Source organism: Salvelinus alpinus, chromosome 8 (genome assembly GCF_045679555.1).
Source record: "Salvelinus alpinus chromosome 8, SLU_Salpinus.1, whole genome shotgun sequence".
Taxonomy (NCBI): domain Eukaryota; kingdom Metazoa; phylum Chordata; class Actinopteri; order Salmoniformes; family Salmonidae; genus Salvelinus; species Salvelinus alpinus.
In genome coordinates this window covers 5,978,351-6,005,082 of record NC_092093.1, presented here as the reverse complement: position 1 = coordinate 6,005,082, position 26,732 = coordinate 5,978,351, and the positions used below count along the sequence as shown (strand labels likewise).

Here is a 26,732-nt window from a genome sequence, read left to right as displayed (position 1 = left end):
TGAAGCACAAAAAAGCAGGTTGGAACTGCTCGGTAACCCATTTGCTGTTGACGTGGAAAGCTCACCACCAAACCTCCAAATGGAGTTGATTGACCTCCAATGCAATGATGCACTGAGGGCAAAATATGCGGCAGTGGGTGCTGCGGAGTTCGCCCGTTTCCTCCCCGACACAATGCCCCAGCTGCGCATCCAGGCTGCTCAAACGTTGTCTATGTTTGGCAGCACATACCTGTGTGAACAACTGTTTTCTTTGATGAACCTGAACAAAACATCACACAGAAGTCGACTTACTGCTGAACACCTCCACTCAATTCTGAGGATTTCCTCAGCTCAGAGCCTTACCCCGAACATTGATGAACTTGTGGAAAAGATGGGACACCACCAAGTATCACCCTCAACCTCAAACAAGTGAACATTACTGTGCAATCACATATTTAGAGTTTTTACTCAGTTCAAGTTTAAAAGTTAAAGTTTAATATTTGTTTTCACTGCATGTTACTTCTCCTTAAACAAAGTGTTGTTTTTGATTAATAGATTTTTGCACTTTATTTTATTGTATTTCAATCCAATTATATTTTAAAAATATTTCAGTTGAGTGGATGATAGAAAATTGCTATTATTGTTTTTTTCTTTGAAGTAAATTTAGCCCACTTTTGCTAAAATAGAAAATATAGGCTACTGATGGTGCCTTGAATACCGGTTTCTTTCATTTAATGTTCATGTTATGGGGATTTTTATATAAAGGAAATTTGTCTTTTGTGTCTGTTGAAAATTAAAGATTACTGACAGAGCCATAAGAAAATATTGCTTTATTTATCTGATCATATTGGAATATATTTGTTAGGTTTTCAGTAGGTTCAATTAGGTTCACTAGACTATATGCGTCATTTAAAATTTTTTCAATGAACATTCGAACAGTCCGGCCCTCGGCTTGTAGCTAAATTTTTTATTTGGCCCTCCGTCCATTTGACTTTGACACCCCTGCTTTACAAGGTAATACTGATCTGAGAACACCATAAGTACAGGCTGAAACTGGTCTGTCTGTAGGCCACACTATAGCTCTAGGTGTCTGAACTAGTGTTATACTTTTCTGAGCACACCCTACTAAGCACTTACTTGGGGCCAAGGCCTCTTGGCTGTCCTCTCCCCCCTGACATACCTGAAATCAGACCCAACTCACTGTTCCAATAGATTCCTATCCCAGATAGATCCTCAGAACCAATGGGAAAGTTGTATTATGTTAGGTGCAATATGTACCCAAAAGAAACTTGTCAGGGTTGAGTGGACAGTTAAAAGTAATCCCTATTTTCCTTTTTATTTTGACTGTTTCACCCCTCAGTGTGGGTCCTTGTCAGGAAGGTGTAAAATGTACAACAGTTTTATTTTTCTACTCATTCCTCCTCAGTTAAAGTTCCAAGAGAACGTTAAGTTATGTTGCCCCATCCAACCTGACCTCAACCTCCGCTTTGGCCTAACGCTTCCCCAAGCAGGTCATGGGTAAACTGTGGCCGAACACACACACACACACACACACACACACACACACACACACACACACACACACACACACACACACACACACACACACACACACACACAAGATAAGACATGCTTGGAACTGAACTGGCAGCAGTGCCCAGTATCCCTCTTCGAGTACTGGCTGTTACCTCAGAACAAACCCTAAGCTTTGTTGGGGCATATATTCTCATAGTCTGGGAGCACACACACACACACTTCTGGTTCACCGACCGCTTCCTGGGTGGGGATAAGTGTTAGGTGTTAGGGAAAGTAGGGTTTTGAATGTTCGTCCCCAAAAAGTCCTCAAGTGTCCTAAGAAAGTACGTGTGACGCATCTGTGGTGTCGGCCGGCCCCGATTGGCCCCCGTTCAAACACACTGCAGGCAGGTTGCTATAGATGGATGAGGTCCACGTAGATATAATTTTACTACAGATTGATTGAGGTCTACATAGATATACTACTACTACAGATTGATGAGGTCCACGTAGATATAATTTTACTACAGATTGATTGAGGTCTACATAGATATACTACTACTACAGATTGATGAGGTCCACGTAGATATCCTACTACTACAGATTGATGAGGTCCACGTAGATATAATTTTACTACAGATTGATGTGGTCTACGTAGATACTACAGATTGATGAGGTCCACGTAGATATCCTACTACTACAGATTGATGAGGTCCACGTAGATACTACAGATTGATGAGGTCCACGTAGATACTACAGATTGATGAGGTCCACGTAGATACTACAGATTGATGAGGTCCACGTAGATACTACAGATTGGTGAGGTCCACGTAGATACTACAGATTGATGAGGTCCACGTAGATACTACAGATTGATGAGGTCCACGTAGATACTACAGATTGATGAGGTCCACGTAGATACTACAGATTGATGAGGTCCACGTAGATACTACAGATTGATGAGGTCCACGTAGATACTACAGATTGATGAGGTCCACGTAGATATATCCTACTACTACAGATTGATGAGGTCCACGTGGATACTACAGATTGATGAGGTCCACGTAGATACTACAGATTGATGAGGTCCACGTAGATACTACAGAATGGTGAGGTCCATGTAGATATCCTACTACTACAGATTGATGAGGTCCACGTAGATACTACAGATTGATGAGGTCCACGTAGATACTACAGATTGATTGAGGTCTACGTAGATATACTACTACTACAGATTGATGAGGTCCACGTAGATACTACAGATTGATGAGGTCCACGTAGATACTACAGATTGGTGAGGTCCACGTAGATACTACAGATTGATGAGGTCCACGTAGATACTACAGATTGATGAGGTCCACGTAGATACTACAGATTGATGAGGTCCATGTAGATATATTCTACTACTACAGATTGATGAGGTCCACGTAGATACTACAGATTGATGAGGTCCACGTAGATACTACAGATTGATGAGGTCCACGTAGATACTACAGATTGGTGAGGTCCACGTAGATACTACAGATTGGTGAGGTCCACGTAGATACTACAGATTGATGAGGTCCACGTAGATACTACAGATTGATGAGGTCCACGTAGATACTACAGATTGGTGAGGTCCACGTAGATACTACAGATTGGAGAGGTCCACGTAGATACTACAGATTGATGAGGTCCACGTAGATACTACAGATTGATGAGGTCCACGTAGATACTACAGAATGGTGAGGTCCATGTAGATATCCTACTACTACAGATTGATGAGGTCCACGTAGATACTACAGATTGATGAGGTCCACGTAGATACTACAGATTGATTGAGGTCCACGTAGATACTACAGATTGGTGAGGTCCACGTAGATACTACAGATTGATGAGGTCCACGTAGATACTACAGATTGATGAGGTCCACGTAGATACTACAGATTGATGAGGTCCACGTAGATACTACAGATTGATGAGGTCCACGTAGATACTACAGATTGGTGAGGTCCACGTAGATATCCTACTACTACAGATTGATGAGGTCCACGTAGATACTACAGATTGATGAGGTCCACGTAGATACTACAGATTGATGAGGTCCACGTAGATACTACAGATTGATGAGGTCCACGTAGATACTACAGATTGATGAGGTCCACGTAGATACTACAGATTGATGAGGTCCACGTAGATACTACAGATTGATGAGGTCCACGTAGATACTACAGATTGATGAGGTCCACGTAGATACTACAGATTGATGAGGTCCACGTAGATACTACAGATTGATTGAGGTCTACGTAGATATACTACTACTACAGATTAAAGAGGTCCACGTAGATACTACAGATTGATGAGGTCCACGTAGATACTACAGATTGATGAGGTCCACGTAGATACTACAGATTGATGAGGTCCACGTAGATACTACAGATTGATTGAGGTCCACGTAGATACTACAGATTGGTGAGGTCCACGTAGATACTACAGATTGATGAGGTCCACGTAGATACTACAGATTGATTGAGGTCTACGTAGATATACTACTACTACAGATTGATGAGGTCCACGTAGATACTACAGATTGATGAGGTCCACGTAGATACTACAGATTGGTGAGGTCCACGTAGATACTACAGATTGATGAGGTCCACGTAGATACTACAGATTGATGAGGTCCACGTAGATACTACAGATTGATGAGGTCCACGTAGATACTACAGATTGGTGAGGTCCACGTAGATACTACAGATTGATGAGGTCCATGTAGATATATTCTACTACTACAGATTGATGAGGTCCACGTAGATACTACAGATTGATGAGGTCCACGTAGATACTACAGATTGATGAGGTCCACGTAGATACTACAGATCGATGAGGTCCACGTAGATACTACAGATCGGTGAGGTCCACGTAGATACTACAGATTGATGAGGTCCACGTAGATACTACAGATTGATGAGGTCCACGTAGATACTACAGATTGGTGAGGTCCACGTAGATACTACAGATTGGAGAGGTCCACGTAGATACTACAGATTGATGAGGTCCACGTAGATACTACAGATTGATGAGGTCCACGTAGATACTACAGAATGGTGAGGTCCATGTAGATATCCTACTACTACAGATTGATGAGGTCCACGTAGATACTACAGATTGATGAGGTCCACGTAGATACTACAGATTGATTGAGGTCCACGTAGATACTACAGATTGGTGAGGTCCACGTAGATACTACAGATTGATGAGGTCCACGTAGATACTACAGATTGATGAGGTCCACGTAGATACTACAGATTGATGAGGTCCACGTAGATACTACAGATTGGTGAGGTCCACGTAGATATCCGACTACTACAGATTGATGAGGTCCACGTAGATACTACAGATTGATGAGGTCCACGTAGATACTACAGATTGATGAGGTCCACGTAGATACTACAGATTGATGAGGTCCACGTAGATACTACAGATTGATGAGGTCCACGTAGATACTACAGATTGATGAGGTCCACGTAGATACTACAGATTGATGAGGTCCACGTAGATACTACAGATTGATGAGGTCCACGTAGATACTACAGATTGATGAGGTCCACGTAGATACTACAGATTGATGAGGTCCACGTAGATACTACAGATTGATGAGGTCCACGTAGATACTACAGATTGGTGAGGTCCACGTAGATACTACAGATTGATGAGGTCCACGTAGATACTACAGATTGATTGAGGTCTACGTAGATATACTACTACTACAGATTGATGAGGTCCACGTAGATACTACAGATTGATGAGGTCCACGTAGATACTACAGATTGGTGAGGTCCACGTAGATACTACAGATTGATGAGGTCCACGTAGATACTACAGATTGATGAGGTCCACGTAGATACTACAGATTGATGAGGTCCACGTAGATACTACAGATTGGTGAGGTCCACGTAGATACTACAGATTGATGAGGTCCATGTAGATATATTCTACTACTACAGATTGATGAGGTCCACGTAGATACTACAGATTGATGAGGTCCACGTAGATACTACAGATTGATGAGGTCCACGTAGATACTACAGATCGATGAGGTCCACGTAGATACTACAGATTGGTGAGGTCCACGTAGATACTACAGATTGATGAGGTCCACGTAGATACTACAGATTGATGAGGTCCACGTAGATACTACAGATTGGTGAGGTCCACGTAGATACTACAGATTGGAGAGGTCCACGTAGATACTACAGATTGATGAGGTCCACGTAGATACTACAGATTGATGAGGTCCACGTAGATACTACAGAATGGTGAGGTCCATGTAGATATCCTACTACTACAGATTGATGAGGTCCACGTAGATACTACAGATTGATGAGGTCCACGTAGATACTACAGATTGATTGAGGTCCACGTAGATACTACAGATTGGTGAGGTCCACGTAGATACTACAGATTGATGAGGTCCACGTAGATACTACAGATTGATGAGGTCCACGTAGATACTACAGATTGATGAGGTCCACGTAGATACTACAGATTGGTGAGGTCCACGTAGATATCCTACTACTACAGATTGATGAGGTCCACGTAGATACTACAGATTGATGAGGTCCACGTAGATACTACAGATTGATGAGGTCCACGTAGATACTACAGATTGATGAGGTCCACGTAGATACTACAGATTGATGAGGTCCACGTAGATACTACAGATTGATGAGGTCCACGTAGATACTACAGATTGATGAGGTCCACGTAGATACTACAGATTGATGAGGTCCACGTAGATACTACAGATTGATGAGGTCCACGTAGATACTACAGATTGATGAGGTCCACGTAGATACTACAGATTGATGAGGTCCACGTAGATACTACAGATTGGTGAGGTCCACGTAGATACTACAGATTGATTGAGGTCTACGTAGATATACTACTACTACAGATTGATGAGGTCCACGTAGATACTACAGATTGATGAGGTCCACGTAGATACTACAGATTGATGAGGTCCACGTAGATACTACAGATTGATTGAGGTCCACGTAGATACTACAGATTGGTGAGGTCCACGTAGATACTACAGATTGGTGAGGTCCACGTAGATACTACAGATTGATGAGGTCCACGTAGATACTACAGATTGGTGAGGTCCACGTAGATACTACAGATTGGTGAGGTCCACGTAGATACTACAGATTGGTGAGGTCCACGTAGATACTACAGATTGGTGAGGTCCACGTAGATACTACAGATTGATGAGGTCCACGTAGATACTACAGATTGATGAGGTCCACGTAGATACTACAGATTGATGAGGTCCACGTAGATACTACAGATTGATGAGGTCCACGTAGATACTACAGATTGATTGAGGTCCACGTAGATACTACAGATTGATGAGGTCCACGTAGATACTACAGATTGGTGAGGTCCACGTAGATACTACAGATTGATGAGGTCCACGTAGATACTACAGATTGATGAGGTCCACGTAGATACTACAGATTGATGAGGTCCACGTAGATACTACAGATTGATGAGGTCCACGTAGATATATTCTACTACTACAGATTGATGAGGTCCAGATCTAAAAGTGACATTGCCTTTTACATTTGAGTAATTTAGCAGTCTCTCTTATCCAAAGGGACTTACAGTTAGTGCTTTCATCTTAAAGGGAATTCCCGCAGATTTAGGTTGCTGTTAAACGTTCTGATTGGGTTCATCCTTCCAACTAAAAGTCCCAATACGACATATCACTTTCTCAACGTCAAAGCCACAACTTTTTGTTGGTATAGGAGTTTTTTGATAAATATAATTCAAATTGCGAAGAAAGTGTACGTACAATTAGATTGATTATATTCCATCTGTGATAGATTTGTGGAATATATATCGCGCAACATTTTACGATAGCAAGGTGAGACGACCACAGCACAGTCGTAAGACATATCTTTAAGATTATCTTTGAGGTTGGGTTGCAGACGTTTTCGGAAGATGGGCAGGGACTCTTAGCATCAGGGGGAAGCTGTTTCCTCCTTTGGGGTGACCGGATAGGGAAGCACTTTGACTGGGCTGAGCAGAAGCTGACCTCCTGTAGGGGTGGAATGGCCAAGAGACCAAAGGTGGGATGAGTTGGGATGTTGGGTTTGAGCATAGCCTGAAGGTAGGGGAGGGGCAGTTCCTCTTGCTATTCCATGGTCTTTCAGAGGATGCGAGCTTTGACTGAAGCCAGTGGAGTGTACGGAGGATGACATGGGAGAACTTGAGAAAGTTGAACACCTGACTGGCTGCAGCCTTCTGGATAAGTTGCAGTAGTCCAGATGGGATATGACGAGTACCTGGATTAGGACCTACACTGCTTCCTGTGTGAGGTAATGTCGTACTCTACAGATGTTGTAGAGCATGAACACCCAGGAGTGATTCACTACTATGACGTTTGCAGAGAACGACAGGGTGTGGTCCAGGGTCACGCTAAGGTTCTTTGCACCCTGGGAGGGGAACACCGAACTGTGATGGAGTGGTCTGGAGCGGGCAGGCCTTCTCGGCAGCTCTATCTTGTCGAGGTTGAGCTTGAGGTGGTGGGCCAACATCCAAGCTGAGATATCTACCAAGTACGCAAAGATGCGTGTCGCCACCTGGTTATCAGAAGCGGGGAATGTGAAAAGTAGTTGTCATCCACATAGCAATGATAGCAGAGACCATGTGAGGATATAACGTAGCCGAGTGACTTCGTGTAAACAGAGGAGGGCCTAGAACCGAGCCCGGGGGGACATCAGTAGTGAGAGCACGTGGTGTAGACACAGATCCTCTCCACGCCACCTGGTAGGAGTGACCTGCCAAGTTGGATGCATTCTGGGAGTGTGCAAAGCCTGAGGCGCCCAGACCTGAGAGGGTGGAAAGGAGGATCTGATGGATCACGGTGTTGAAGGCAGCGGATAGATCTAGTAGGATGAGGAGAGAGAGTCAGCTTTGGTAGTGCGGAGAGCCTCCTTGGCGTAGAGAAGAGCAGTCTCTGTTGAGTGACCCCGTCTTGAAGCCTGACTGGTTAGGGTCAAAGAGATCATTCTGAGAGAAATAACGAGAGAGTTGGTAAGAGACTGCACGCTCAAGTGTTTTGGAAAGAAAATAAAGAAGGGGTACCAGTCTGCCGTTTTTGACGTCAGAGGGTTCGGGTCTTGGTTTCTTGAGGAGGGGAGCGACTCCGGCCACCTTGAAGTGAGAGGGGACGCAGCAAGTGGTCAGGGTAGAGTTGATGAGGAATGGGAGAAGGTCACCAGAGAAAGTCTAGAGAAGGGAAGAGGGGATGGGGTCGAGTGGGCAGATTGTCCGGCGGCTGGACATCATTAGTCGCATGATTTCATCTGGAGAGCGAGGGTAGAAAGAGGACAAGGCATAGGAAAGTTCCCTGTGAGTGGACTCAGTTGGCTGAGTGAATGATGTCGTTAACCTTTTTTTCAAAGTGGTTGACAAAGTCATCTGCAGAAAGGGAGGGAGGCGTTGGAGGTGGAGGATTAAGGAAGGGAGAAGGTGAAGTTTCCCAGGGGTGGAGGCAGAGGCTTGGAATTTAGACTGATAGGAAGGGGCTTCAGCAGCAGATACAGATGAAGAAAATGTAGAAAGGAGGGAGTGGAAGGATGATAGAACCTCTGGAAGTTTACTTTTCCTCAGCTACCTGCAGCTCTGTTCTGTGATCACTCAGTGAGTTAGGGGAAGGAAGTGATGATGGGATAGAAGAGGAGAGCAGTTGGGGAAAGATAGCGAAGATTGCGACGGTGCATGACCATCTGTGTAGGGGCGAGGTGGGTGGGGTTGGAAGAGCGAGGGAGAGAGAAATAAAGACCTGGAGGGGGGTTGCAGTGAGATCAGTAGGCGAATATGCTTGACCTAAAGATGAGGTCAAGCATATTGCCTGCCTTGTGAGTGGGAGGGGGACTGGGAAAAGGGTGAGGTCAAAAGAGGCAAGCCGGGGAAAGAAAGAGGTGCAAAGAAATGAGTCGAAGTATGGAAGTTGAAGTCACCCAGTACGATGAGTGGTGAGATATTGTCAGGTAATGATCTTCTCAAGGTGTCAAGCTCATTGAGGAACTTTCCAAGGGCACCTAGTGGTGCATCCTCGTATGATGATGCAAAATGCATCATTTCATGTCATACAGGGATGATTTCTGTATTTTGAAAGTTACATATCTTGAAAACCTGATTTTGCTGACAAGCAAAACATTTTGGAACTATGTCAACAATGGACTAATGAAACAAATACCAACTTAGTTTTTGGGTGGAATTTTTTTTAAAGTTTGAATGGACAAGTGACAGCATGGAATTCAAATGAGGAGATGGACAGGTGAGAGAGGGGGGAAAAGAGAATCTCCAGTGTCTCTCTTATAATCTTCTCTCTCTCTCTCTTCCAACAGTGCGGCAGGACCCCATGCTCGGCGCCTCTGAGATGTTCAACAGCTTTCTAAGGAAAGCCCAGCAGGTTGGTACTGTAGCTAGTTGTTATTACCCCTGGCTTTGTTACTGTTCTGTGTGTAGCTAGCTGTCCTTTACTCCCGGCTGTGTATTTGTTCTGTTCTACGTAGCTGATCTATGTTCAGAACAGTTCTGTTCTACGTAGGACGTCTCGTCAGGAGGCGTGTGTGTCAGTTCATCAGGAAGCTGTGGGTGTTTTCAAGTTATATCAGTCGTATGTACCTGATGCCCATGGAGTACACCGTCCAATGAAATGCTTCCTTGCAGGTTCCCTCTCCATAATGCAACACCAATAAGAGATAAGAAAAGATATGAATAATAAGCAAATGGCTCGGTAGAATAGAATATATAAACTCACTGTCAACTGCGTTTTATTTTCAGCAAACTTAAAATGTGTAAATATTTGTATGAACATAAATGTAACAACTGAGACATAAACTGAACAAGTTCCACAGACATGTGACTGACAGAAATTGAATAATGTGTCCCTGAACAAAGGGGGGGGGATCAAAATCAAAACTAACAGTCAGTATCTGGTGTGGCCACCAGCTGCATTAAGTACTGCAGTGCATCTCCTCCACATGGACTGCAGCAGATTTGCCTGTTCTTGCTGTGAGACATTACCCCACTCTTCCACCAAGGCATCTGCAAGTTCCCGGACATTTCTGGGGGGAATGTCCCTAGCCCTCACCCTCCGATCTAACAGGTCCCAGACGTGCTCAATGGCATTGAGATCCGGGCTCTTCGCTGGCCATGGCAGAACACTGACACTTCTGTCTTGCAGGAAATCACGCACAGAACGAGCAGTTTGGCTGGTGGCGTTATGTGAGGATGAGCCTGCAGGAAGGGTACCACATGAGGGAGGAGGATGTCTTCCCTGTAACGCACAGCGTTGAGATTGCCTGCAATGACAACAAGCTCAGTCCGATGATGCTGTGACACACCGCCTCAGACCATGACGGACCCTCCACCTCCAAATCGTTCCCGCTCCAGAGTACAGGCCTCGATGTAATGTTCATTCCTTCTATGATAAACGTGAATCCGACCATCACCCCTGGTGAGACAAAACCGCGACTCGTCAGTGAAGAGCACTTTTTGCCAGTCCTGTCTCGTCCAGCGACGGTGGGTTTGTGCCCATAGGCGACGTTGTTGCTGGTGATGTCTGTTGAGGACCTGCCTTACAACAGGCCTACAAGCCCTCAGTCCAGCCTCTCTCAGCTTTTTGCGGCCAGTCTGAGCACTGATGGAGGGATTGTGCATTCCTGGTGTAACTCTGGCAGCTGTTGTGGCCATCCTGTACCTGTCCCGCAGGTGTGATGTTTGGATGTACAGATCCTGTGCAGGTGTTACACGTGGTCTGCCACTGCGAGGACGATCAGCTGTCCGTCCTGTCTCCCTGTAGCGCTGTCTTAGGCGTCTCACAGTACGGACATTGCAATTTATTGCCCGTTGCACATCTGCAGTCCTCATGCCTCCTTGCAGCATGCCTAAGGCACGTTCACGCAGATGAGCAGGGACCCTGGGTATCTTTCTTTTGGTGTTTTTCAGAGACAGTAGAAAGGCCTCTTTAGTGTCCTAAGTTTTCATAACTGTGACCTTAATTGCCTACCGTCTGTAAGCTGTTAGTGTCTTAATGACCGTTCCACAGGTGCATGTTCATTAGTTCTTTATGGTTCATTGAACAAGCATGGGAAACAGTGTTTAAACCCTTTACAATTAAGATCTGTGAAGTTATTTGGATTTTATTAACGAATTATCTCAAGACATGGTCCTGAAAAAGGGATGTTTCTTTTTTGCTGAGTTTATATACAGTGGGGAGAACAAGTATTTGATACACTGCCGATTTTGCAGGTTTTCCTACTTACAAAGCATGTAGAGGTCTGTAATTTTTATCATAGGTACACTTCAACTATGAGAGACGGAATCTAAAACAAAAATCCAGAAAATCACATTGTATGATTTTTAAGTAATTAATTTGCATTTTATTGCATGACATAAGTATTTGATACATCAGAAAAGCAGAACTTAATATTTGGTACAGAAACCTTTGTTTGCAATTACAGAGATCATACGTTTCCTGTAGTTCTTGACTAGGTTTGCACACACTGCAGCAGGGATTTTGGCCCACTCCTCCCTACAGATCTTCTCCAGATCCTTCAGGTTTCGGGGCTGTCGCTGGGCAATACGGACTTTCAGCTCCCTCCAAAGATTTTCTATTGGGTTCAGGTCTGGAGACTGGCTAGGCCACTCCAGGACCTTGAGATGCTTCTTACGGAGCCACTCCTTAGTTGCCATGGCTGTGTGCTTCGTGTCGTTGTCATGCTGGAAGACCCAGCCACGACCCATCTTCAATGCTCTTACTGAGGGAAGGAGGTTGTTGGCCAAGATCTCGCGCTACATGGCCCCATCCATCCTCCCCTCAATACGGTGCAGTCGTCCTGTCCCCTTTGCAGAAAAGCATCCCCAAAGAATGATGTTTCCACCTCCATGCTTCACGGTTGGGATGGTGTTCTTGGGGTTGTACTCATCCTTCTATTCCTCCAAACACGGCGAGTGGAGTTTAGAGCAAAAAGCTCTATTTTTGTCTCATCAGACCACATGACCTTCTCCCATTCCTCCTCTGGATCATCCAGATGGTCATTGGCAAACTTCAGACGGGCCTGGACATGCGCTGGCTTGAGCAGGGGGACCTTGCGTGCGCTGCAGGATTTTAATCCATGACGGCGTAGTGTGTTACTAATGGTTTTCTTTGAGACTGTGGTCCCAGCTCTCTTCAGGTCATTGACCAGGTCCTGCCGTGTAGTTCTGGGCTGATCCCTCACATTCCTCATGATCATTGATGCCCCACGAGGTGAGATCTTGCATGGAGCCCCAGACCGAGGGTGATTGACCGTCATCTTGAACTTCTTCCATTTTCTAATAATTGTGCCAACAGTTGTTGCCTTCTCACCAAGCTGCTTGCCTATTGTCCTGTAGCCCATCCCAGCCTTGTACAGGTCTACAATTTATCCCTGATGTCCTTACACAGCTCTCTGGTCTTGGCCATTGTGGAGAGGTTGGAGTCTGTTTGATTGAGTGTGTGGACAGGTGTCTTTTATACAGGTAACGAGTTCAAACAGGTGCAGTTAATACAGGTAATGAGTGGAGAACAGGAGGGCTTCTTAAAGAAAAACTAACAGGTCTGTGAGAGCCGGAATTCTTACTGGTTGGTAGGTGATCAAATACTTATGTCATGCAATAAAATGCAAATAATTTCCTTAAAAATCATACAATGTGATTTTCTGGATTTTTGTTTTAGATTCCGTCTCTCACAGTTGAAGTGTACCTATGATAAAAATTACAGACCTCTACATGCTTTGTAAGTAGGAAAACCTGCAAAATCGGCAGTGTATCAAATACTTGTTCTCCCCACTGTATATATATTTATTATTATTATTATTATTATTTCATAAATACAGGAAGGCACTCACCAATATTTATGTTTCGGGAAGGGGGGATTGGAGTGTTTTACATTGTTTAGTATTTAGCAATAATAAATAAGTCTAGTAGCATCAGTTGTTGTGCGTGCTAAGGTACAGAGAGTCAGTCCAGTTCAAGTGTTCAACAGTGTGTATAAGTGTGTGTGTCAGTTCTGTTCTACGTAAACAGACTCCTCAGCAGGCTGTTAGCTGCTCTGTCAGCCATGTGGCACAAATACCCACAGACAAACACTCACACGGCTGACTCAGTAATGGCTTCAGTCTTGGTAATAGTTTTCAGCCACAGTTTGACATTCACAATGTTCGTCATAGTTCACACGTGGATGGGTGCGTGTGTGAGTGTGTGTGTGGGTGCGTGTGTGTGTGGGTGTGGGTGTGTGTGTGCGTGTGCGTGTGCGTGTGCGAGTGCGAGTGCGAGTGCGTGTGCGAGGGTGTGTGTGTGGGTGTGTGTGCGAGTGCGAGTGCGAGTGCGAGGGTGTGTGTGTGTGTGTGTGTGTGTGGAAGGGGATAGAAAACAGCATGGTGGAGAATGCAGGCAGGGTTTTTTGGGGAAGGCTGCTCATACCGTTCTATTCTGGTGTGTGTGAACTCTAGTGTATATGTTAACCGATTCTTTCAGACACATCACTATGGTGACACAACCTCACCACCATTGGTCAGTTTGAACTGCCCAGTTACACCCAGCCAGTGTTGGAGTTGAATCCTCTCTCCGCCCAGTTACACCCAGCCAGTGTTGGAGTTGAATCCTCTCTCCGCCCAGTTACACCCAGCCAGTGTTGGAGTTGAATCCTCTCTCCGCCCAGTTACACCCAGCCAGTGTTGGAGTTGAATCCTCTCTCTGCCCAGTTACACCCAGCCAGTGTAGGAGTTGAATCCTCTCTCCGCCCAGTTACACCCAGCCAGTGTAGGAGTTGAATCCTCTCTCCGCCCAGTTATACCCAGCCAGTGTTGGAGTTGAATCCTCTCTCCGCCCAGTTACACCCAGCCAGTGTTGGAGTTGAATCCTCTCTCCGCCCAGTTACACCCAGCCAGTATTGGAGTTGAATCCTCTCTCCGCCCAGTTACACCCAGCCAGTGTTGGAGTTGAATCCTCTCTCTGCCCAGTTACACCCAGCCAGTGTAGGAGTTGAATCCTCTCTCCGCCCAGTTACACCCAGCCAGTGTAGGAGTTGAATCCTCTCTCCGCCCAGTTACACCCAGCCAGTGTAGGAGTTGAATCCTCTCTCCGCCCAGTTAAACCCAGCCAGTGTAGGAGTTGAATCCTCTCTCCGCCCAGTTACACCCAGCCAGTGTAGGAGTTGAATCCTCTCTCCGCCCAGTTATACCCAGCCAGTGTTGGAGTTGAATCCTCTCTCCGCCCAGTTACACCCAGCCAGTGTAGGAGTTGAATCCTCTCTCCGCCCAGTTACACCCAGCCAGTGTAGGAGTTGAATCCTCTCTCCGCCCAGTTACACCCAGCCAGTGTAGGAGTTGAATCCTCTCTCCGCCCAGTTACACCCAGCCAGTGTAGGAGTTGAATCCTCTCTCCGCCCAGTTACACCCAGCCAGTGTTGGAGTTGAAACCTCTCTCCGCCCAGTTACACCCAGCCAGTGTTGGAGTTGAATCCTCTCTCCGCCCAGTTACACCCAGCCAGTGTTGTAGTTGAATCCTCTCTCCGCCCAGTTACACCCAGCCAGTGTTGGAGTTGAATCCTCTCTCTGCCCAGTTACACCCAGCCAGTGTAGGAGTTGAATCCTCTCTCCGCCCAGTTACACCCAGCCAGTGTTGGAGTTGAATCCTCTCTAACGTTTTTTTTTACTGTAATCTGCCATAAACGAATGAAGAACAGACGTTTTAAATGTGAGAGGAGTGATTGTGTGTACATTACTATCATACAGTATGTCAAGTCATGATGTAAAAACATTCTTACGTTGAATGGTATTTTATATTTATTCTCTAAAACATAGAAGAGCACGTTACAGAGAGAATCTAGCCAGGGAGCGTGTGTGTTTGTGTGTGTGCGTGTGTGTGTGTGTGTGTTTGGTATACCCAGAGCTTTTTGTTTACTGCCTTCCCTTCCTAGAAAACTGCTTCCTCAGTTGCTTGTTAGCATATAGATGGAACATTGAAATGATTGATTGGAATGAATATTGATGATATGTTCACAATAAATCAATGCTAGTGTTCCCATTGGCTCATAGCGGGATGCTATAGCTGCTCAGTGAAGGCTAGTTTTCCTATTGGTTGATAGTGTGAGCATGGAACTGAGAGCCATCATTCACCCCAGGAGGTGACCTGGCTGTGCTGCTAGGCTGGATGGTGTAAATCTACTTTCATCAGATATGTCATTCAAGGTGGTGTACACCCTGTGTCTCTCTCTAGATCTCTCTATTTTATCATCCTCCTCTTTCTCCCCCCCCTCTCTCACTCCTCTGCATCCCTTCATCCTCCCTCTCCCCCCCTCCCTCCTCTCCTACCTCATGCTGAAAGGACAACAGCAGAATAGAGAATGAGTTCTCAGCCAGCAGCCAGCCAGCCTGGCCTTGGCACTTCATCGGAGCCACACAGCCACACACACACACACACACACACACACACACACACTTCCCCAGCAATCCAGATACATTCTGACACCTCCTGTCTAGCAGTGGGGGACAGGGAAAGATTAAACATTAATTTACCCAGCATGGGCTCGAAAGCTGAGAGGAGGAGGAAGCAGGCAGAAGGATAGCTGCTTAGACTTTAAAAAAAAAATTGTATTTCTTATTCATTTTTTAAAAAACATTTAAAATGTATTATAAAAAAATATATATTTGATCCCCTTTTTCTCCCAATTTCGTGACTACCATCTTGTCTCATCGCTGCAACTCCCCAACGGGCTCAGGAGAGGCGAAGGTCGAGTCATGCGTCCTACGAAACATGACCCCGCCAAACCACGCTTCTTAACTCCCGCCCGCTTAACCCGGAAGCCAGCTGCACCAACGTGTCAGAGGAAACACCGTTCAACTGACAACTGAAGTCAGCTTGCGGGCACCCGACCTGCCACAAGGAGTCACTAGAGCTCAATGAGCCAAGTAAAGCCCCCCCCCCCCCCCCCCCCCCCCCCCGGCCAAACCCTCCCCTAACCCGGACGACGCTGGGGCAAATGTGCGAGCGGCTCTGCTTTTAAATTTATTGTCGTCTTCCTCCTGTAAATGTAGGATTGTCATACTTTTTGAGGACATCTGTAACAAGACATTATATAACTATATGGTGTCATAGAAGCATAAAATCCAGATATACTGAATTTACCCCGTGTCTCTTACAGGAAGAGAGGGCTAGATAAAAACCTACTTCCCTGACTGGAGAGAACTAACTCTCTGGTCTGTACTGACTACACTGTCTGTCATGGAACACATTCTGTCTGTCTTCTGTAACCTGTATATAACCTGTCGTATAGGAGACCCAGCAGATCCCAACCGAAGAGGTTCCTCTGGAGATCTACCTGTCTAACGGCCAGAAGGTCGAGGTCAACATCCTGACCTCCGACCAGACAGAGGACGTCCTCGAGGTAAACCGTCTCGACTGGGTTTCAAAACACACAGATTTATAATCCAGATTCAGACTTCTACCGGATGTTAGTAATCGGTGTTGAAGAATTCATAGAGTGAACACAGTAGTGTAATATACTGGATGTTTTTATACAATGAATAGCTGTACCAACACTACCAGGAACCCTATGGACGCTGTACCAACACTACCAGGAACCCTATGGACGCTTAGGGAGAGAGAATTCACTCTGGATATTCTTCAGCCATAAGTGAATTCAGAATTCTCAACCCAGATAGATTCAGAACCATTATATTGAACAGCTGTTACTATAACATATAGCTGTCAAGTATTCTCCATAAAATGATGTTACGAGAAGGACTTGACCGGAGACTGTATAGCTGTCAGTGGATAAAATGCTTTTAAAGCTACCGTATGTTTTGTACGAGTAAGAGCAGAAAATAGGAGTTGTGGTTTCATATCTAACACACACAAAGATGAACCAGAGATGATCCTCCTGTGTTCTGATTCGCAGGCTGTTGCGTCAAAACTGGACCTTCCTGATGAGCTGGTTGGTTATTTCAGTCTTTTCCTGGTTCGAGAAGGAGTGGACGGGGGATTAACGTGTAAGCGTTCAACTTTAACCCCTCCCCTAACCATTCAGAGGACTGCAATGAGATACAGTGGTATCTGAAAGGCCGAATGGCTCCAATACCAGGGATGGAGTGGGGGCCACAAAAAACAAATCTGAATTCATAATGAGGGGCTGCAGTGGCTTGTGGGTCTTCGTACCCACACATAAAGTCAGAGCCGGCCCTGGCCTTTTTGGGGACCCTAACGCTTCGATCACACCAACAGCGTCATTGCATTTTTTTGGTACACCAGAATTACGTTAATTTCCAATGAAAACGATGCGTTTGCCTTGCAGCATTGCGTTGCAGAGGCAGTTGAAGTGCGTTCTGTGCGGTGCGTACATTAGGATTTATCAAACGTAAGTGTCAAACTGTATGCATAGACGGCTTGACAGAAATAGTAGCAGAAGGTGACTGTTGAACTGTTACATACATATCCAGATGACGCTGCGTACTATTTTGCGCCACGATGATGTCGGTGTGATCGAAGCGTAAGTTAAAAAAAAAAAAATTTAAAAAAAAATGTATATAATTCAAGCAATTCTATAACAAATTTCGTGCAATTCTACTTATGTTGCCATGCAGTTGTCATGCACTTTTACAGCTAATTTCCTGTAATTCTACACATTTTCCAAGAGGGTGGAGAGAAATGTTTGCAGTTTTGAATATGATGTGAGAGTGAGAGTGACTAACAAAATGAATGGCGGCCCCTCGATCAGTAATTCAACCATGATTACTACACGTTTAGATAGATAGATAGATAGATAGATAGATAGATAGATAGATAGATAGATGACTAACTAACCTAAAACATGTTGGCTGACCTGGCTTTCTTGATACACACGGAAACTGTTGAGTGTGAAAAATCCCAGCAGCGTTGCAGTTCTTGACACAAACCGGTGCAGCCTGGCACCTACTACCATACCCCGTTCAAAGGGCACTTACATATTTTGCCTTGCCCATTCACTGTCTGAATGGCACACATAGACAATCCATGTCTCAATTGTCTCAAGGCTTAAAAATCATTTAACCGGTCTGTCTCCTCCCCGTCATCTACACTGATTTGAAGTGGATTTAACAAGTGACATCAATAAGGGATCATAGCTTTCACCTGTGGCATGTTAAGTCTGTGGCATGTTAAGAGCAGGTGTTCTTAATGTTTTGTACACTCTGTGTATATCCCCTACATACTTACACTACCCTATGGGCCCTGGTCAAAAGTAGTGCACTAAATAGGGAATAGGGTGCCAGCCCTGGTTAAAACTAGTGCGCTAAATAGGGAATAGGGTGCCAGCCCTGGTTAAAACTAGTGCGCTACATAGGGAATAGGGTGCCAGCCCTGGTTAAAAGTAGTGCACTAAATAGGGAATAGGGTGCCAGTGTAACGGTGTCTGAAGAGGAGGAGCAGGGATTGAACCAAAACGCAGCGTTTCTAGTAGACATGATTTATTTACTAAACAAGGAACGAAAACGAACTTCACTTGAATAACTAACAAAACAACAAACGACGTAGACTGACCTGAACGTAAGAACTTACATGTAACACGAAGAACGCACGAACAGGAAAAACAGACTACACAAAACCGAACGAACAAACAAAACCAAAAACAGTCCCGTGTGGCGTAACATACACTGACACTGACACAGGAGACAACCACCCACGACAAACCATGTGACACCACCTACCTTAATATGATTCTCAATCAGAGGAGATGAACACCACCTGCCTCTAATTGAGAACCATATCAGGTACCCAAACCAACATAGAAACAGAACACATAGACTGCCCACCCAAACTCACGTCCTGACCAACTAACACATACAAAAACTAACAGAAAACAGGTCAGGAACGTGACAGCCAGCCCTGGTTAAAAGTAGTGCACTAAATAGGGAATAGGGTGCCATTTGCGATGTAGTAGTCAAAATAATTGTCTGTTTATAAAAGTCATGAAAACAAAAATGAACTTACTGAACTTGTGAAATTAACTTGTCTTCATTCAAGTTTAGGGTCTACGCTCAGATTTTAAGAAGATAAATTGTAGAAATATAGGTAGTAGAGGTCGACCGATTAGGATTTTTCAACGCCGATACCGATTATTGGAGGACCAAAAAAATCCAATACCGAGTAATCGGGAGATTTTTATATATATTTATTTTTATTTATTACATTTGAATAATGTAAAATTAAATTACAACAATACTGAATGAACACTTATTTTAACTTAATATAATACATCAATAAAATCAATTTAGCCTCAAGTAAATAATGAAACATGTTCAATTTGGTTTAAATAATGCAAAAACAAAGTATTGGAGAAGAAAGTAAAAGTGCAATATGTGCCATGTAAGAAAGCTAACGTTTAAGTTCCTTGCTCAGAACATGAGAACATATGAAAGCTGGTGGTTCCTTTTAACATGAGTCTTCAATATTCCCAGGTAAGAAGTTTTAGGTTGTAGTTATTATTGGAATTATAGGACTATTTCTCTCTATACCATTTGTACAGTATAGCTTCCGTCCCTCTCCTCGCTCCTACCTGGGCTCGAACCAGGAACACATCGACAACAGCCACCCTCGAAGCAGCGTTACTCATGCAGAGCAAGGGGAACAACAACTCCAAGTCTCAGAGCGAGTGACGTTTGAAACGCTATTAGCGCTAACCTGCTAACTAGCTAGCCATTTCACATCGGTTACACCAGCCTAATCTTGGGAGTTGATAGGCTTGAAGTCATAAACAGCGCAATGCTTGAAGCATTGTGAAGAGCTGCTGGCAAAACGCACGAAAGTGCTGTTTGAATGAATGCTTACGAGCCTGCTGGTGCCTACCACCGCTCAGACTGCGCTATCAAATTATAGACTTAATTATAACATAATAACACACAGAAATACGAGCCTTAGGTCATTAATATGGTCAAATCCGGAAACTATAATTTTGAAAATAATCTTTTTATTCTTTCAGTGAAATACGGAACCGTTTCGTATTTTATCTAACGGGTGGCATCCATAAGTCTAAATATTCCTGTTACATTGCACAACCTTCAATGTTATGTCATAATTACGTAAAATTCTGGCAAATTAGTTCACAACGAGCCAGGCGGCCCAAACTGTTGCATATACCCTGACTCTGTGTGCAATGAATGCAAGAGAAGTGACACAATTTCACCTGGTTAATATTGCCTGCTAACCTGGATTTCTTTTAGCTAAATATGCAGGTTTAAAAATATATACTTCTTTGTATTGATTTTAAGAAAGGCATTGATGTTTATGGTTAGATACAGTCGTGCAACGATTGTGCTTTTTTCGCGAATGCGCTTTTGTTAAATCATCCCCCGTTTGGCGAAGTTGGCTGTCTTTGTTAGGAAGAAATAGTCTTCACACAGTTCGCAACGAGCCAGGCGGCCCAAACTGCTGCATATACCCTGACTCTGTTGCAAGAAAAGTGACACATTTGACCTAGTTAAAAGAAATTCATGTTAGCAGACAATATTAACTAAATATGCAGGTTTAAAAATATATACTTGTGTATTGATTTTAAGAAAGGCATTGATGTTTATGGTTAGGTACACGTTGGAGCAACAACAGTCCTTTTTTGCGAATGCCACCGCATCGATTATATGCAACGCAGGACACGCTAGATAAACTAGTAATATCATCAACCATGTGTAGTTAACTAGTGATTATGATTGATTGATTGTTTTTTATAAGATGCGTTTAATGCTAGCTAGCAACTTACCTTGGCTTCTTACTGCATTCGCGTAACAGGCAGGCTCCTCGTGGAGTGCAATGTAATCAGGTGGTTAGAGCATTGGACTAGTTAACCGTAAGGTTGCTATTTTGAATCCCCGAGCTGACAAGTTAAAAATCTGTCGTTCTGCCCCTGAACAATGTAACAAGGTAGTTAACCCACCGTTCCTAGGCCGTCATTGAAAATAAGAATGTGTTCTTAACTGACTTGCCTAGTTAATAAAGGTGTAAAAAAAATTACGATTTCCGATTGTTATGAAAACTTGAAATCGGCCCTAATTAATCAGCCATTCCGATTAATCGGTCGACCTCTAATAGTTAGGGTTTAGCCATACATGTGACTTTGTGGCAGTGGTAACTAGTGATTACCACAGACTTGTTCTAGTTGGCTAGGGGGAGTGTTTTGTGACAGACATGAGAGAGAACCAAAACTCATGGTCTTGAATGCTCCTTAGCCAATCAGCCAGGATTATGCATTCTATAAACTCATCACTTGTCCTTGTCTTGACATCCTGTTGTTGACATTCTCTCTATCCCCTGTTGACGGTGTCTCTCTCTCTCTAGTGTCTCCTGTTGTTGACGGTGTCTCTCTCGCTCTAGTGTCTCCTGTTGTTGACGGTCTCTCTCTCTAGTGTCTCCTGTTGTTGACGGTCTCTCTCTCTCTCTAGTGTCTCCTGTTGTTGACGGTCTCGCTCTAGTGTCTCCTGTTGTTGACGGTCTCTCTCTCTCTCTAGTGTCTCCTGTTGTTGACGGTCTCGCTCTATTGTCTCCTGTTGTTGACGGTCTCTCTCTCGCTCTAGTGTCTCCTGTTGTTGACGGTCTCTCTCTCGCTCTAGTGTCTCCTGTTGTTGACGGTCTCGCTCTATTGTCTCCTGTTGTTGACGGTCTCGCTCTAGTGTCTCCTGTTGTTGACGGTCTCTCTCTCGCTCTAGTGTCTCCTGTTGTTGACGGTCTCGCTCTATTGTCTCCTGTTGTTGACGGTCTCTCTCTCGCTCTAGTGTCTCCTGTTGTTGACGGTCTCTCTCTCTAGTGTCTCCTGTTGTTGACGGTCTCTCTCTCTCTAGTGTCTCCTGTTGTTGACGGTCTCTCTCTCTCTAGTGTCTCCTGTTGTTGACGGTCTCTCTCTCTCTAGTGTCTCCTGTTGTTGACGGTCTCTCTCTCTAGTGTCTCCTGTTGTTGACGGTCTCTCTCTCGCTCTAGTGTCTCCTGTTGTTGACGGTCTCTCTCTCGCTCTAGTGTCTCCTGTTGTTGACGGTCTCTCTCTCTAGTGTCTCCTGTTGTTGACGGTCTCTCTCTCGTGTCTCCTGTTGTTGACGGTCTCGCTCTCGTGTCTCCTGCTGTTGATTGTTGACGGTCTCTCTCTCTCTCTAGTGTCTCCTGTTGTTGACGGTCTCTCTCTCGCTCTAGTGTCTCCTGTTGTTGACGGTCTCTCTCTCTAGTGTCTCCTGTTGTTGACGGTCTCTCTCTCGTGTCTCCTGTTGTTGACGGTCTCTCTCTCTCTCGCTCTCGTGTCTCCTGCTGTTGATTGTTGACGGTCTCTCTCTCTAGTGTCTCCTGTTGTTGACGGTCTCGCTCTATTGTCTCCTGTTGTTGACGGTCTCTCTCTCGCTCTAGTGTCTCCTGTTGTTGACGGTCTCGCTCTATTGTCTCCTGTTGTTGACGGTCTCTCTCTCTAGTGTCTCCTGTTGTTGACGGTCTCGCTCTATTGTCTCCTGTTGTTGACGGTCTCTCTCTCGCTCTAGTGTCTCCTGTTGTTGACGGTCTCGCTCTATTGTCTCCTGTTGTTGACGGTCTCTCTCTCGCTCTAGTGTCTCCTGTTGTTGACGGTCTCTCTCTCGCTCTAGTGTCTCCTGTTGTTGACGGTCTCTCTCTCGCTCTAGTGTCTCCTGTTGTTGACGGTCTCGCTCTATTGTCTCCTGTTGTTGACGGTCTCTCTCTCGCTCTAGTGTCTCCTGTTGTTGACGGTCTCGCTCTATTGTCTCCTGTTGTTGACGGTCTCTCTCTCGCTCTAGTGTCTCCTGTTGTTGACGGTCTCTCTCTCTAGTGTCTCCTGTTGTTGACGGTCTCTCTCTCTAGTGTCTCCTGTTGTTGACGGTGTCTCTCTCTCTAGTGTCTCCTGTTGTTGACGGTCTCTCTCGCTCTAGTGTCTCCTGTTGTTGACGGTCTCTCTCTCTCTCTAGTGTCTCCTGTTGTTGACGGTCTCTCTCTCTCTAGTGTCTTATGTTGTTGACGGTCTCTCTCGCTCTAGTGTCTTATGTTGTTTACGGTCTCTCTCTCTAGTGTCTCCTGTTGTTGACGGTCTCTCTCTCTCTAGTGTCTCCTGTTGTTGACTGTCTCTCTCTCTAGTGTCTCCTGTTGTTGACGGTCTCTCTCGCTCTAGTGTCTTATGTTGTTGACGGTCTCTCTCGCTCTAGTGTCTCCTGTTGTTGACGGTCTCTCTCTCTAGTGTCTCCTGTTGTTGACGGTCCCTCTCTCTCTAGTGTCTCCTGTTGTTGACGGTGTCTCTCTCTCGCTCTAGTGTCTCCTGTTGTTGACGGTCTCTCTCTCGCTCTAGTGTCTCCTGTTGTTGACGGTCTCTCTCTCTAGTGTCTCCTGTTGTTGACGGTCTCTCTCTCTCTCTAGTGTCTCCTGTTGTTGACGGTCTCTCTCTCTCTAGTGTCTCCTGTTGTTGACGGTCTCTCTCTCTCTCTAGTGTCTCCTGTTGTTGACGGTCTCTCTCTCTCTCTAGTGTCTCCTGTTGTTGACGGTCTCTCTCTCTAGTGTCTCCTGTTGTTGACGGTCTCTCTCTCTAGTGTCTCCTGTTGTTGACGGTCTCTCTCTCTAGTGTCTCCTGTTGTTGACGGTCTCTCTCTCTCTCTAGTGTCTCCTGTTGTTGACGGTCTCTCTCGCTCTAGTGTCTCCTGTTGTTGACGGTCTCTCTCTCTCTCTAGTGTCTCCTGTTGTTGACGGTCTCTCTCTCTCTCTAGTGTCTCCTGTTGTTGACGGTGTCTCTCTCTCTAGTGTCTCCTGTTGTTGACGGTCTCTCTCTCTCTAGTGTCTCCTGTTGTTGACGGTCTCTCTCGCTCTAGTGTCTCCTGTTGTTGACGGTCTCTCGCTCTAGTGTCTCCTGTTGTTGACGGTCTCTCTCTCGCTCTAGTGTCTCCTGTTGTTGACGGTCTCTCTCTCTCTCTAGTGTCTCCTGTTGTTGACTGTCTCTCTCGCTCTAGTGTCTCCTGTTGTTGACGGTCTCTCTCTCGCTCTAGTGTCTCCTGTTGTTGACGGTCTCTCTCTCTAGTGTCTCCTGTTGTTGACTGTCTCTCTCGCTCTATTGTCTCCTGTTGTTGACGGTCTCGCTCTATTGTCTCCTGTTGTTGACGGTCTCTCTCTCGCTCTAGTGTCTCCTGTTGTTGACGGTCTCTCTCTCGCTCTAGTGTCTCCTGTTGTTGACGGTCTCGCTCTATTGTCTCCTGTTGTTGACGGTCTCTCTCTCGCTCTAGTGTCTCCTGTTGTTGACGGTCTCGCTCTATTGTCTCCTGTTGTTGACGGTCTCTCTCTCTCTCTAGTGTCTCCTGTTGTTGACGGTCTCTCTCTCTAGTGTCTCCTGTTGTTGACGGTCTCTCTCTCTCTAGTGTCTCCTGTTGTTGACGGTCTCTCTCTCTCTAGTGTCTCCTGTTGTTGACGGTCTCTCTCTCTCTAGTGTCTCCTGTTGTTGACGGTCTCTCTCTCTCTAGTGTCTCCTGTTGTTGACGGTCTCTCTCTCTAGTGTCTCCTGTTGTTGACGGTCTCTCTCTCGTGTCTCCTGTTGTTGACGGTCTCGCTCTCGTGTCTCCTGCTGTTGATTGTTGACGGTCTCTCTCTCTCTCTAGTGTCTCCTGTTGTTGACGGTCTCTCTCTCGCTCTAGTGTCTCCTGTTGTTGACGGTCTCTCTCTCTAGTGTCTCCTGTTGTTGACGGTCTCTCTCTCGTGTCTCCTGTTGTTGACGGTCTCGCTCTCGTGTCTCCTGCTGTTGATTGTTGACGGTCTCTCTCTCTAGTGTCTCCTGTTGTTGACGGTCTCGCTCTATTGTCTCCTGTTGTTGACGGTCTCTCTCTCGCTCTAGTGTCTCCTGTTGTTGACGGTCTCGCTCTATTGTCTCCTGTTGTTGACGGTCTCTCTCTCTAGTGTCTCCTGTTGTTGACGGTCTCGCTCTATTGTCTCCTGTTGTTGACGGTCTCTCTCTCGCTCTAGTGTCTCCTGTTGTTGACGGTCTCGCTCTATTGTCTCCTGTTGTTGACGGTCTCTCTCTCGCTCTAGTGTCTCCTGTTGTTGACGGTCTCTCTCTCGCTCTAGTGTCTCCTGTTGTTGACGGTCTCGCTCTATTGTCTCCTGTTGTTGACGGTCTCTCTCTCGCTCTAGTGTCTCCTGTTGTTGACGGTCTCGCTCTATTGTCTCCTGTTGTTGACGGTCTCTCTCTCGCTCTAGTGTCTCCTGTTGTTGACGGTCTCTCTCTCGCTCTAGTGTCTCCTGTTGTTGACGGTCTCTCTCTCTAGTGTCTCCTGTTGTTGACGGTCTCTCTCTCTAGTGTCTCCTGTTGTTGACGGTGTCTCTCTCTCTAGTGTCTCCTGTTGTTGACGGTCTCTCTCGCTCTAGTGTCTCCTGTTGTTGACGGTCTCTCTCTCTCTCTAGTGTCTCCTGTTGTTGACGGTCTCTCTCTCTCTAGTGTCTTATGTTGTTGACGGTCTCTCTCGCTCTAGTGTCTTATGTTGTTTACGGTCTCTCTCTCTAGTGTCTCCTGTTGTTGACGGTCTCTCTCTCTCTAGTGTCTCCTGTTGTTGACTGTCTCTCTCTCTAGTGTCTCCTGTTGTTGACGGTCTCTCTCGCTCTAGTGTCTTATGTTGTTGACGGTCTCTCTCGCTCTAGTGTCTCCTGTTGTTGACGGTCTCTCTCTCTAGTGTCTCCTGTTGTTGACGGTCCCTCTCTCTCTAGTGTCTCCTGTTGTTGACGGTGTCTCTCTCTCGCTCTAGTGTCTCCTGTTGTTGACGGTCTCTCTCTCGCTCTAGTGTCTCCTGTTGTTGACGGTCTCTCTCTCTCTCTAGTGTCTCCTGTTGTTGACGGTCTCTCTCTCTCTAGTGTCTCCTGTTGTTGACGGTCTCTCTCTCTCTCTAGTGTCTCCTGTTGTTGACGGTCTCTCTCTCTCTCTAGTGTCTCCTGTTGTTGACGGTCTCTCTCTCTAGTGTCTCCTGTTGTTGACGGTCTCTCTCTCTAGTGTCTCCTGTTGTTGACGGTCTCTCTCTCTAGTGTCTCCTGTTGTTGACGGTCTCTCTCTCTCTCTAGTGTCTCCTGTTGTTGACGGTCTCTCTCGCTCTAGTGTCTCCTGTTGTTGACGGTCTCTCTCTCTAGTGTCTCCTGTTGTTGACGGTCTCTCTCTCTCTCTAGTGTCTCCTGTTGTTGACGGTGTCTCT

At 45.5% G+C, this 26,732-nt stretch overlaps 1 protein-coding gene across 4 annotated transcripts in view; it reads left to right on the top strand.

Annotated features, from left to right (window-relative positions):
- Positions 1-26,732, top strand: part of LOC139582463 (sorting nexin-17) — a 123,132-nt gene that overhangs the window by 62,539 nt on the left and 33,861 nt on the right. For all 4 annotated transcript variants that reach the window (XM_071412489.1, XM_071412492.1, XM_071412491.1 and 1 more), the window contains exons 5-7: positions 9,894-9,958; positions 16,850-16,960; positions 17,474-17,564. In XM_071412489.1, the coding sequence (XP_071268590.1) occupies positions 9,894-9,958; positions 16,850-16,960; positions 17,474-17,564 (267 nt within the window). The remainder of the gene's footprint in view (positions 1-9,893; positions 9,959-16,849; positions 16,961-17,473; positions 17,565-26,732) is intronic.